At 42.8% G+C, this 12,598-nt stretch overlaps 1 protein-coding gene and 1 pseudogene across 1 annotated transcript; one reads left to right on the top strand and one right to left on the bottom strand.

The window, feature by feature from the left end:
• Positions 1–575: 575 nt before the first annotated feature.
• LOC142424679 (uncharacterized) lies at positions 576–10,080 on the bottom strand. The gene is made up of 3 exons (XM_075530078.1): positions 8,981–10,080; positions 7,295–7,421; positions 576–3,292 (listed from the first exon to the last, which is right to left on the bottom strand). Exons 1-3 carry the CDS (start codon positions 9,056–9,058, stop codon positions 1,836–1,838), a joined length of 1,662 nt encoding a protein of 553 aa, XP_075386193.1. The 5' UTR covers positions 9,059–10,080; the 3' UTR covers positions 576–1,835.
• LOC142424680 (cyclic AMP-dependent transcription factor ATF-4 pseudogene) lies at positions 5,159–6,264 on the top strand (annotated as a pseudogene).
• Positions 10,081–12,598: the final 2,518 nt, after the last annotated feature.

Raw genomic sequence — 12,598 nt, 5'->3', positions numbered from 1 at the left:
CACAGGATGAGTCTATCAGGCTTTCCCAGGCTCTGTATTCATGATTTCCTGCAGGATACCTACTGTAGTCATACAATGAGGAAGACATTTTGTTCAACCCTCCTATCCAATTAGTGAATCACAGCTAAACTTATGGGCTTTATAAAACAAAACATAATTTGATACCAAAGTCACTAAACGCATACGTACTGCCACAATCACTGTACTCATATGGTTTCTCTGTTGTACTCTACTGTCTATTGTCACTTGACTCCTTTCTGGCTAAAAGCCATCCCACCAGAACTACATCAGTTAGGATGCCACTGAGGTTTAATGATACATGAGAGAAGCCAGAGAAGACCTATACAAAGTCACTAGATTGATAGGGTTTTCCATCTGCCGATCACTGATATGTGACACGACTCCCTAGGGACAGCTTTCCCAACTTGACAGAATTTAAAACTTTTTCATTTTTCTGTGTTTATGTCAAGAAAACTTTGGAACACAAGTAAAAATCATTACAGTTACATGGTAACTGTCCTCCATATTATCGATGAGACATGAGCTCTTTGTTTTTTATGAATTTTTTATTCTGATTTAAAATTTTACAGGGTAAATTGGTTTTATATTCATCAATTTGTACATTGACTGCAGTTCCCAAGAAAAACAAGCACTCTTCCCACTTCCGCCCTCCCTGTTTCCCCCCATAATTATTCATCGTTCTTTCCTGTCCCTTCCTGCTTTCAAGAGTTTTATCCATTAGCAAATGCTGTCCTTTTGGTTTTGAACACTTGGTAATATTGTGGAGTGTGTACCTCTCGAATGTTATTCTTCCCCTCCATGTCTGTATGTTTTTTGGCTGAAAGCTGAGTCAGAGGAGGAAGTACAATTTCTGGAGTGAAGCTGCTAAAGGACATTGTTGGGATTACAAGTATCCATCAGAGCAGTAAGCCTAGTCTATGATTGGGGGTTTTGTTCCACTTTGCACTCTCACTCTCCTCAGGTCCCTCTATTGTGATCCTTTTTGAAGTAATTAGCAGTGGTAGCTCGGCACCATCTAGTTTTTCTGGTCTCAGGGTTGTGGAGGCTGAGGTTTGCTGTGATCCTTAAGTCATCTGGACTAATTATCCCCAAACGTCTTCCATTTCCTTCATTCTTATTTTTTGTGCTGTCGGGGGGTAGGGGGTGGGGTGTAACAAAGAGCACGCAGGTGGGGCAGGCACTCCTGGCATTTGGGTGGGCACTCTACTGCTTGGTATAGCTGTGATCCAGAAATAGGAGATCCAACTCTCTTTTGGGCACTGGAAGCTGGAAGAGAAATGAGGTGCCTATGTGCCCTGGGAAGGTCTGGACGCTCCTCTCCCTCTCCCCACAATGGTGGGTCATCAGTAGAGGGACAGCAATTCACAAACTGGGTAGCCACATTTTAAGTCACAACCGTTTGGCCCCACAAAAAGCCCAGGCCAAACCCTAGAGCCGCTTCCTGGGTTTTGAAAGCTTTGCTACACTTACACCATTGAAAAGTTTTCTCATTAAGAATTTTCTCATGTTGATGGATACCTGAGTGGCAGATATGATTTTCCACGTTCATGTTATGCAAAGGGCGTCTTTCCTGTGTGAAATGTCTGATGTGCTATGAAGAATCGTTTCTGGCTGAAAGCTTTACCACATTCACCACATACATGTGCTTTTGACCCAGTATGAGTTTGCTGATGAACAGTGAGTTCATTCTTCAAGATAAAGGTGTTCCCACATTAACCACATATATGGGGTTTCATTCCTGTGTGAAATTTCTGATGTGCTGTAAGGGATCGCTCTCGGCTGAAAGCTTTACCACACTCACTGCATATATAAGGTTATTCTCCAGTATGAATTCGCTGATGAGCAGTGAGCATATGCTTCCTGATAAAGGCTTTACCACACTCAGCACACACATGGGGTTTCTCTCCAGTATGAAATCGCTGATGAGCAGTGAGACCATCCTTCCTGTTAAAGGCTTTTCCACATTCACCGCATAAATAGGGTTTCTCTCCAGTATGAGTTCGCTGATGAAAAGTGAGGTTATTCTTCCTGATAAAGGCTTTTCCACATTCACCACATACATGGGGTTTCTTTCCTGTGTGACATGTGTGATGTGCTGTAAGATATCGTTTCCAGCTGGAAGCTTTTCCACATTCACCACATACATGGGGTTTTTCTCCAGTATGAGTTCGCTGATGAACAGTTAGAGAATGCTTCCAGGTAAAGGTTTTTCCACACTCACCACATACATGGGGTTTCTCTCCATTATGAGTTTGCTGATGAACAGTGAGAGCATTCTTCCTGATAAAGGCTTTCCCACATCTACCACATACATACGGTTTCTCCCCAGTATGAGTTCGCTGATGAGCAGTGAGAACATTCTTCCAGCTAAAGGTTTTTCCACATTCACCACATACATGGGGTTTCATTCCTGTGTGAAATGTCTGATTTGCTATAAGGGATTGTTTACAGCTTAAGGCTTTTACACATTCACCGCATACATGGGGTTTCTTTCTTGTGTGAAATGTCTGCTGTGCTGTAAGGCATTGCTTCTGGCTGAAAGCTTTACCACAATTACCACGTACATGGGCTTTCTCTCCACTATGAGTTCGCTGATGAGCACTGAGATCACTGTTCCTGGTGAAGCCTTTCCCACATTCACTGCATACACAGGGCATCCCTGCCACATGAGTTTTCTGATGTTCCTGGAGGTATGATTTACTGTGACAAGCTTTGCCGCATTCCAAGCATGTATATGGTTTTTGTCCTTTATGAGCTGTTCGACAATGTGCAGTGAGTTTGAACACTTTGTCGAATTCCTGCCCACACTGACTGCATTCATAGGTCTTATCTTGTACATCCTCACAGAGGAACCACTCCTTGATGAAGTTTTTCCCACATTTATTACCTATGCCTGGTTTCTCAACTTTGTCAGGTTCCTGATGCTGAATGCTTTGTGACTTCATCCTACTGGATTTTTCACACACAGAGAATTTCACTTCTGTACAAAATTGGTTTTCTTCAACAATCGAAAAAGTATCCTCATCTCCATTGAGCACAATTAACTTCTTTATTTCGCTACTACTCTTTTGATTTAATACTTGTATGATTAAATCTGGTTTTCCTATTTTTTCATGTATGCGAACTATCTCATAATTTTTGTTTCGAGGAAAATTGTTTTTGTGCTGATGAAGAATATTTTCCAATGTATTAAATTTATAGAACTGTTCGGTTCTGTCGACATTCCTTCCATGTTGTGACTGATCGAGCAAATGATCAAATTTTGGGATCTCTATAAAAGAACAGAACATTGAAACTCTTCATTATTTTCATTTACAATGGAACCTTGAAAACACCCCTTGATTGATACAAGGTAGCTCTTTAGTGACAGCACTCTTAATGAATGCAAATAAAACACTATGCTTAATGTTTCTTGGACAATGGTGGAAATAAAATTGTGTAAACAATACAAATGGTAAAAGCAATGACTGTAGAAACCAGATTTAGTGTGAAAATAATGAATGAACATTGATTTGGTAGTTGCTTAAATAGGACCATGAATATATACTAAGAATGTAAATATATGCAAGACACTGAGACCCAAAGACCACAGGGATAGTAAGACCTGCTGATTTCAATTGCTAGAGATCAGTTGTATTCATTCTATCAATCTTTAATGAAAGACAACTCAGTACTAGACAACGTTGGGAGTGTGAAAAATGCAGAATGTTCCATTTTTACACATTTTTATAAAAGGCGTTACGGTACACAAACATATTCCTTATGCTTATGGAGCCTAGCTTAACCAGTCATCTTCCAGTATTGTCCTGTAGTGTCTTGCATGGTGCTGTCATTACAGAAGCAAAGCCCCTCAGGATTTCAAATACAAGCAGGGTTGCCCATGGTGCACAGAGATTAGTGGAATTTCCAGAAATTCAGACTGGGAGGAGGACCTGTTGATCTACTTTTGGAACAAGAGACCCTCAGGTTTTAAATTCCCTAAATCCAGACAACAGCAATGATGTCAATGCAGCAAAGCATTGGGGACCTTCAGTGGGTGACAAAGCATGACTGAAAATGAGAGAAAATAGCTGAAAATATGCACTAATAATTGTAAGATGGAATGTGTGAACTACTATCAAGAAAAATTTGGAAACAATATCAGTAGTTTGACAATGTAGCCTTAGTAATAGAAATGATAGACAACATTAACAATAAAAGTTTGAGACTAATGATGAATTCATAGCAAATTCCTTAGTCAACAACAGAAATGGATACTATGCATAAGGACTTTTATGAATGGATTACACAAAAATCAAATCAATCACATATGTAGACAGAAATGTTGGAGAAGCTCATCAGTCAAAACAAGATGAAGGCTCAACTGTAGAACAGATCATCAACTGCTCAAATCCAAGTTGAAACTGGAGAAAAGTTCAAGGAAGTCCACAGTAGCCAAAGTGCCTTGTTCACTTGACTTTCAAGACTATCTAAAGAATAAACTTGAGAAATAAAGGACTGGTGACTGAAGACTAATGGCTGAGACCAGATGAGTTATGGGATGAGACTGGGAACATCACACATATGGAAACCAAAAGGCTATCAAAAGACAGAAAACAAAAGAGAGCAATAGTGAACAGGCAAGGCATTGTTTGAGTAACAACCAAAAAATCAGTGCTGGAAAATACAGCCAAAAAGTTCTATAGGAGAAGCAAAGGTCATCTTTCCCATATTGGACATGTTAGGAGGAGGCAGGTTTAAGGACGGCATACTGCAGAGCAGGCAGTATACAAGGTCAATGAAAGACCCAAGAATGTAAGATGTTAAAAATGTCCTTTCCACATGCAAAATTATCAGAGGAGCAGACAACCTGAAAGAAAATCCTGCAAGTGGATTCGCTGGCTCTTTGATGTAGAACACGCCTCGCTCCGCGACGTCCTCTCCCTCCCCTCCCTCCCCTCCCACAGGCTCCATGGCGTATTAGTGCGGTGGCAACGTAGGCCCTTCCAGCGGCGGCAGTAGCACCAGGCTCTGCAGCGGCAACCACAGCAGCCTAAGCCATGGCGCCTTCTCACGGAACTCAGCAGCAGCCTTGCTGTAATCGACCAAGACGTCTTGGAATCCCGCACTTTATTCAATTCCAGCGTAGCCTTATGATATGACCGAGATGAGCTTCACGCACAGCGAGGTGTTAGGTGGGGACTTGATGTCCCCTTTCAACCAGTCGGGTTTGGGGACTGAAGAGAGCCTCGGTCTCCTAGATGACTACCTGGAGGTGGCCAAGCACTTCTGACCACATGGGTTCACCAGGGACCAAGTTAATGCAGGCTCCTCCGAGTGGCTGGCAGTGGCTGACTGGTCGGATGCCTCCAACTACGGCAAGGAGGATGCCTTCTCCGGGACAGACTGGATGGTGGAGAAGATGGACCTGAAAGAGTTTGACTTCGATGTCCTGCTGAGTCTGGGTGGCCTGGAAACCATGCCTGAAGAGCTTCTGGCCACATTGGATGACACCTGTGATCTCTTTGATCCTCTGGTCCAGGAGACTGACCCTAAGGAGCCCCCCAAGCAGTGAACCCAGTTGGGCATCTCCCAGAAAGTCGTCCCCACACTGACCAGGTTGCTCCATTCACCCTCCTGCAGTCTCTTCCCGAGTCCCTGGGGGCCATGACCTCCATTCCAGATCATTGTTTTAGTTTAGAGCTCGGCAGCGAAGTGGACATCTTTGAGGGGGGCAGGAAGGCCGACCCTCACTCGTTCAGCACAGTCTCCCCTCCATGCATCAAGGAGGATGATGCTCCCTCAGATAATGACTTGAGTCCAGAGCCCTACCTGGCGTCTCCCCAGCACAGCCCCCCCACCTCTGGGGACTCCCCAAGTAGACTGCTGCCTTCACCTGCTCTTGGTGGCTCTGCTCGCTCTAAGCCTTATGACCCTCCTGGAGAGAAGGTAGTGGCAGCAAAGGTCAAGGGAGAGAAATTGGAGAAGAAGCTGAAAAAGATGGAGCAGAACAAAACCACAGCCACCAAGTACCACAAGAAGAAGCGGGCGGAGCAGGAGGCCCTGGCCAGTGAGTGCAAGGTGCTGGAGAAGAAGAACGAGGCTCTGAAGGAGAGGGTGCATTCACTGGCCAAGGAGATCCAGTAACTGAAAGACCTGATTGAGGAGGTCCAAAGGGCCTGGGGAAAGAAGAAGACCCCTTAGGCAGGGTAGTCGGGCTCAAGCTTGTACATAGGTCTGTCCGGAGTGGAGTTGTAATAAATTATTTTGAAAAAAATAATTTTTTGAGGAAAAAAAAGAAAATCCGTGGAAAAAAATTGAAGGTATACTGCTTAGACATCCCAAGGTGATAACAATGTTCCTTCTGTGAAGATGATCTTGGACAATGAAAAAATGAGAAGTCATAAACATGTTCCACAAAAAGAACTAAAATATAGTTCTTAAGTTAATTCCAACAGAGATGGAAATTGGACCATCTCTATTAGAAAACAGAAAGAACTTGTATCACCAGAATGAAGAAAACTTTAATGGGTTAGGAGAACAAACGAGAAAATGGAAACCAAAACTTAGAGAAGCTCCAAGGGGGAAGCTAAGGAAACACAAAGGAGAACTTTTATGGTGGGAGCTCAAGATCCAAGACGGCGCTGCTACTGGAGAGAGACCTGCACGATGGGTTTCACAGTAAGGTAGAAGGACATGAAAGAGGGCAAGGCTTGAGAATCTTCAAGAAAGAAAATTGTGGAAACAAATGTACAATATTGTAAATTAAATAAATGGAAATCTAATCTCAGAAGAGTTAGAGGAATATTTCTCAAAACTTCTAGGAAAAGTAAGGTCTCGCATTCAAAGAAGTATACACTTTAACGTACTATCTGACACTTACTGTGTATGTGAGGCCTGCTCCCAGTTAAATCAGTACGCCCAGCCATTTCCCCTTAAGGTTTTTTGCTCACGCACCTGAAAAACTGCACTATGGCTTTTTTCTAGTACAGACCACAGTTTTCTCCTTGTTCTACTTGGGAGAAAGCTTCTGAGGGGACAACTAGATAACCAGTTGATGAGAACTTACAGAACCTCAGACACCAAAATTAAGCTTAAGTGTGTGAAGTCTGCAAAATGTTTAATTTCTGGAAAAACTAATGCTCAAAGCAACAAAATAAAGGGTGTTCTCTCAAGGGTAGAAGGCTGTACCACTAACCTAGTACCATAACTAGAATGCAATGAGAATCGCCCTCTTTGAGAAAACCAAATTTTATGCAAAGATTTTAACACATAAGGTAGGAATTCTCCTCACCAATCGAAACCAGGTTGCGATAGTTCTCCAACATCACTTCCTGACATAGGGTCTTCTGAGCAGGGTTCAGGAGCTGCCATTCCTCCCAGGTGAACTTTACAGCCACATCATTGAATGTCAGTGATTCCTGTAGTAAAAGGAGTCTGTTTAATAAAGTATTTCTGGTTGAAGATTTCAAAAAATATCTTGCAGTAATAAAAACTATTCTATGATAGTGCATTCAACAATGTGTGGTAAACTGAAGATTTGGTACAGAGTATTTGACTTTGTTTTTACATTTCAACTATAGCATGGAAAACAAGTCCTATTTAGAGAAAGATCTCCATGGTTCTGAGATACGAATGTTTTGAAATACATTTTCTCCAGGCCAAATAATGTGTGTGTGTGTGTGTGTGTGTGTGTGTGTGTGAGACTCCCCCCTCTTACTGCCCCCTCGCAGCCCAATCACACTCCATTAAGGAGCAGCCTTAAAGAAGCTATCACAGTAGAAGAATCATTTCTGGGTCTGGATACTTCACTATGCCTGAAGGTTATCTGTAGATGAGAGCAATGAGGTCCTATAGTCAACCCACCATAAACATCGTAAAGCCCTGGGCATGGCTCAGGGTGGGGATACGGGGTTTGAGGTCAACTAACACTAGGTCCAGATAGATGGTGACTTACCTCCTTGCTTGTTTACTATATTACCTGCTTATGACATTATCCATCAACTATGTATACGTTTAAATGTGTGACATGCATGCCTTATGAAAGATCCCTATGCTACATTATATATATCCATTGAAAAATATATTCACTCTCTCAGTCCTGGCATGGTATGAGGAACCCCTGTGCACTGCTGTCAGTCTCTCTCTGATATTTCCCACAATCAAAGTCACTCCTGTGGACCGTTGAGTGCTGCGGACAATCATACCCCAACAATAATGCACCTACTCATAAAATTAGAATTTTGAGTAGCAGTGAAATGATCTGAAAGAGCTAAAAATGGTACACAATACATAAAACGATACCAGTTTATATTAAACAAGTTTGCAGTACGCTGGGAAATGGAATCAGGAGTCTTAGCATTGTTACCATTATGCAAGGCTCTGAACCTTCCGTGGCACGAGCTATCAGGCTTAGTTTACAGGTGGGAGGTCAAACATACCTCAGATCTTACACAAGTCATTCCACCTACACCACTCTTTGTCTCTCTTCTGGATGTGATAATCCGTTTCTATGGCCACACAAAGCTCATAGATGAAAGTGGTTCATTAATGAAAAAGGTACAATTCAGGATCAGGACCAAGAAGCAACAAATCAGGACCAAGATCAGAAAGCTCATAGGCAAAATCTTCCTTCCTGAGTGGAGAACAACTTTCTAAGCTCTTAGAGGTCACCTAAGGACAAGCATATCTTGCCTATCTTAGGACAAATTCCTCTCAACTACCTTCGGACAGTATTGCCTTAACTGTAATGACAAGTTCCTCTTGACCTGCCACATTTCATCACATGCTCTCCAATGGGCCCCTCCCAGTTCTGTTGCCATTGGCTCGACCTCTGGAGCCCTCCTAGTCTTGCCTGGGCATGGAGGTACAAGGTTGGCCCATGAAGTCATCATATCAAGAGCGAGAGGGAGGGAGAGAGAGAGAACTGCCTGCAGGTATGGTTGAGAAGAAACAGTGAGACATTGGCCTGTAATCTGACCTGTTGATTTGGTTTTGTTGCTCCTGCAGCCACAGAGTTCAGAATGAATCCATGGGTTGCCAGGTTCCAGAAATGCATGAGCCATGTCCTTGATATCCCTGCAACTGGGAGCACCCATGAGACCTGATTTGAGAGTTTCCTCCACTCCAGGAACCAACAGCCTGCTCGGTGACCTTTCAATGTGGGTCCCTCAACCCCTGCAACCTATTCTCTGACCAGATACTACAACTTCACCTTGTAGTGAAGTGGACTGTTGTCCGATCTGATGATCTGGTTCATCAGCCTTGGCAAACACATCCATGAGGACAACCCTCCAGACTGACACCTGACCTATGGATTTGGGACTCACCAGTCTCCACATCCTGCAGACTTATTTACTTGATGGCTATTTGGTTTTGTGAGATGCTGCAGAGCAAATCATGGAACATCTTGCACCTCTACCTCACAAGGACTGGTCTACTGCTGCTCCTGCACAATGAACTGTAATAATCAGGGGTCAAGAGTTGTACCAATGGAGATAATGACCAGGGCAGAGGGACATAGTGACAGAGCCAAAGATGACAGGTCCAGAAAGCGCTTTTAAGGCAAGATAGTGGGACAGGCAGGTAAGATCAAGAGAAGGATAACCCCAAGGAGATGAGAGGAGCCTAAACAGATAGAACTGAGAAAGGAACCTACCTTCAGGGAAAATGTCTGAGACGGACAGAGAGACAGGCCTGCCCTGAAGAAGAGCAAATTCGCTTACATGGTTCTTTAATATGAATCCTAATATGTAGCCTATTGATTCTCATACCAAGTTATATTCTGCTACTTAATAAAACTTGTACCTGTGTAATCTGTACATGGCCACTGCAACAATTAATGAGCTGAGAAGGAGAGGACTGTGGGAAAGATAACTGGTGTCAGAAGTGGAAAAGTACTGGAGGGTATCAGTATATTTAAGTTCTGCCTCGCATGAATCAGGGCTGAGGCTGACGGTTGACTCTGTCCTACAACTATAGTTTGAGGAGGGGAGAAGCTGTCAACCATTTTAGAACTCCTATTGCTACAATGCCCATTTCAGAGGCATTAAAGAGAAGGCTGCTGTTTGGGAGAATATGTAACACATCACCTCAGACAGCGTGAAAGAAATTTACGCAGACAAAAATCCCATGGAATACTGAACTCTCCTATAGAAGTGATCTTATTGTCCTTAAACACTAGGCATTAGCGTTGAGTCTGATGGGGTGCCAGGTCTATTTTGAGTCCTCCCTCGGGACTTCTTTGCTCTGCTCTCCTTGCTGTTCTGTTGCATGCCCATAGTGTTTTGCCTCGGTGTGGTAGGGTCAGACCAGGTGCAATTTCCAGTGTCTCCAGTGTTGTCCCCTGTAGGGGTATGGGTTAGTGACGGATGTTGGCCATATGGTCTTCTCTCTGCATTGGCTGCTCTGAGCAGGAGTATCATTCTTAAGGCTTGGTGGGTCAGGATGAGCTCCACTCTCTCTTCCACCCACTTCATTTGCTCCAAGTGCTCATATCAGACATATCTCTCTCCCGGAACTGTAGCTTCAGAGCTGTCCAATGAAGAAAATTCTTCTGGGGGAGGGGAAATCACTCCTAAAGATCAACAAAGAGAAGTGAACTATTTACAAGGTTTTATTTTTGTCACTGTTGCTTTGCTGTGTCTTGTTTTAGTGCATATAATTATCTCTGGAGGTCTATCTAGATAAGAGAGGCTGGATACGCAAGCTGGAGGAGAAAACAACCGGACCAACAGTTCCGGGGGGACATGGGAGAAGGGGAGGTGGGGGAAAGGAAACCAGGGACAAGTAGTGTTAACAAACCAGGGACAAGGGAGCAACAAGTGATCCAATATCAGTGAAGAGCAGGGTGTAAGAGGACTAGTAGGGATTTTCAAGGGTAATAATGGCTGAACATGATAGTGGGACAAGAGGAAAGTAAAAGGAAATAAAGGAAAGAACTGGGAGGCAAAGAGCATTTATAGAGGTCTAAATATAGGCATATATATATTATATATATATATATATATATATATATATATATGATTGGGAAATACATCTACGTGCATGTATTTATAGGTTTAGTATTAAGGTAGTAGATGGACATTGGGCCTCCACTCATGTTCTCCCTTAATGCAAGACCACTTTGTTCTATTAAACTGCCATTCTATGATGCTCACCTTCCCAACATGATTGCTGAAGACAACGCGGGTGCATAAGCAAATGTGATGAAGAAAGCTGATGATGTCCGGCTATCAAAAGATATAGCATCTGGGGTCTTAAAGGCTTGAAGGTAAACAAGCAGCAATCTAGCTCAGAAGCAAGAAAGCCAACATGGAAGAAGCAAAGGAGCCTGTGTGATCACGAGGTGTGGATGCATCAGGCATCGGACATCAAAGAACAAAAAATCCTATCATTGTGAATGGGGGTGGGTGGGTGCGGTGTGAGGACCCAAAGTCCATCTGTAGGCAACTGTACAACTCCTTACGGAAAGGTCGTTGGGAAGACACGAGCCAGTCACAGTACAGTGTAGCAATGATGAAACATACACCTTTCCTCTAGTTCTTCAATGCTTCTTCCCCTCCATGATCATGATCCCAATTCTTCCTGCCAAATCCGCCTAGACCAGAGGATGTACAGTGGTACAGATAAAAACTAGAAACAGGGAATCCAGGACAGATGAACCCTTCAGGACCAGTGCTGAATTTATAAATTACCAAGGGTTCATGGGGTGGCGGATGAGGAGCTGATACTAAGGGCTCAAGTAGAAAGCAAATGTTTTGACAATGATGATAGCAACAAATGGACAAATGTGCTTTTATGAATGTATGAATTGAGATAAGAGTTGCATGATAACCCAATAAAATGATTAAAAGAAAGAATAATGAATTATGAGTTGAAAGATAATGTCATCCAAAAAATCCTTAGTGACATTAGTCAGTGTGATTCATTTAGTTTTAATCCTATGATCAATATATTCCTAATCTTCTCAAGTCCAATGCTGAAGTCAGAGTCAAAGTTTATCTCTAACTTCTACTATTTCACATTTCTACTTTTCCAAGGAACCGAATCAGTATAATTCAGGTTACTACACTTCCAGGAGGAAATACAGAAAAGGATCACCTGAGTCTTGGTTATTTTCTTTGGTCTTTAGGACACAGCCGGCAACTGGGAAGCTCTATGTTTGTCTTATCTCGATCAGCGCGAATGATGTTCACAAACTTCAATCGCTCATGAGGACATCCCAGAAATAGTAACACCCAATCCAGGCACGACTTCCTCCTTCATTTCAGCTGCGGGTGATTCAAAATCTGCATGCAGGCTGATGGGAGAATACAATGTGAGTAATACATAACCCGTAGGTCCAGATGCTGTTACAGTTCTGTTCCTCTTCTTACACAAAGTCCCCAATACTGTTAACTGTTCCTTATTGAGTGACAGAAAACACGTGTACACCATTAGCAATAAAATCCAAAACTCATAATTTTCAGGCATGTGAGTAAAATATGACTTTATAATAAATAGAGATTGCACAATCAAATATCCATGTCAAAAAGAAGAAACAAAAAAGCTGGATCCCTACCTCACAACACACAAAATTATCAGTTCTTTACTGTGT

This window comes from Tenrec ecaudatus, chromosome 13 (genome assembly GCF_050624435.1).
Source record: "Tenrec ecaudatus isolate mTenEca1 chromosome 13, mTenEca1.hap1, whole genome shotgun sequence".
NCBI classification, from domain to species: domain Eukaryota; kingdom Metazoa; phylum Chordata; class Mammalia; order Afrosoricida; family Tenrecidae; genus Tenrec; species Tenrec ecaudatus.
This window is presented reverse-complemented; position numbering and strand designations above follow the sequence as displayed.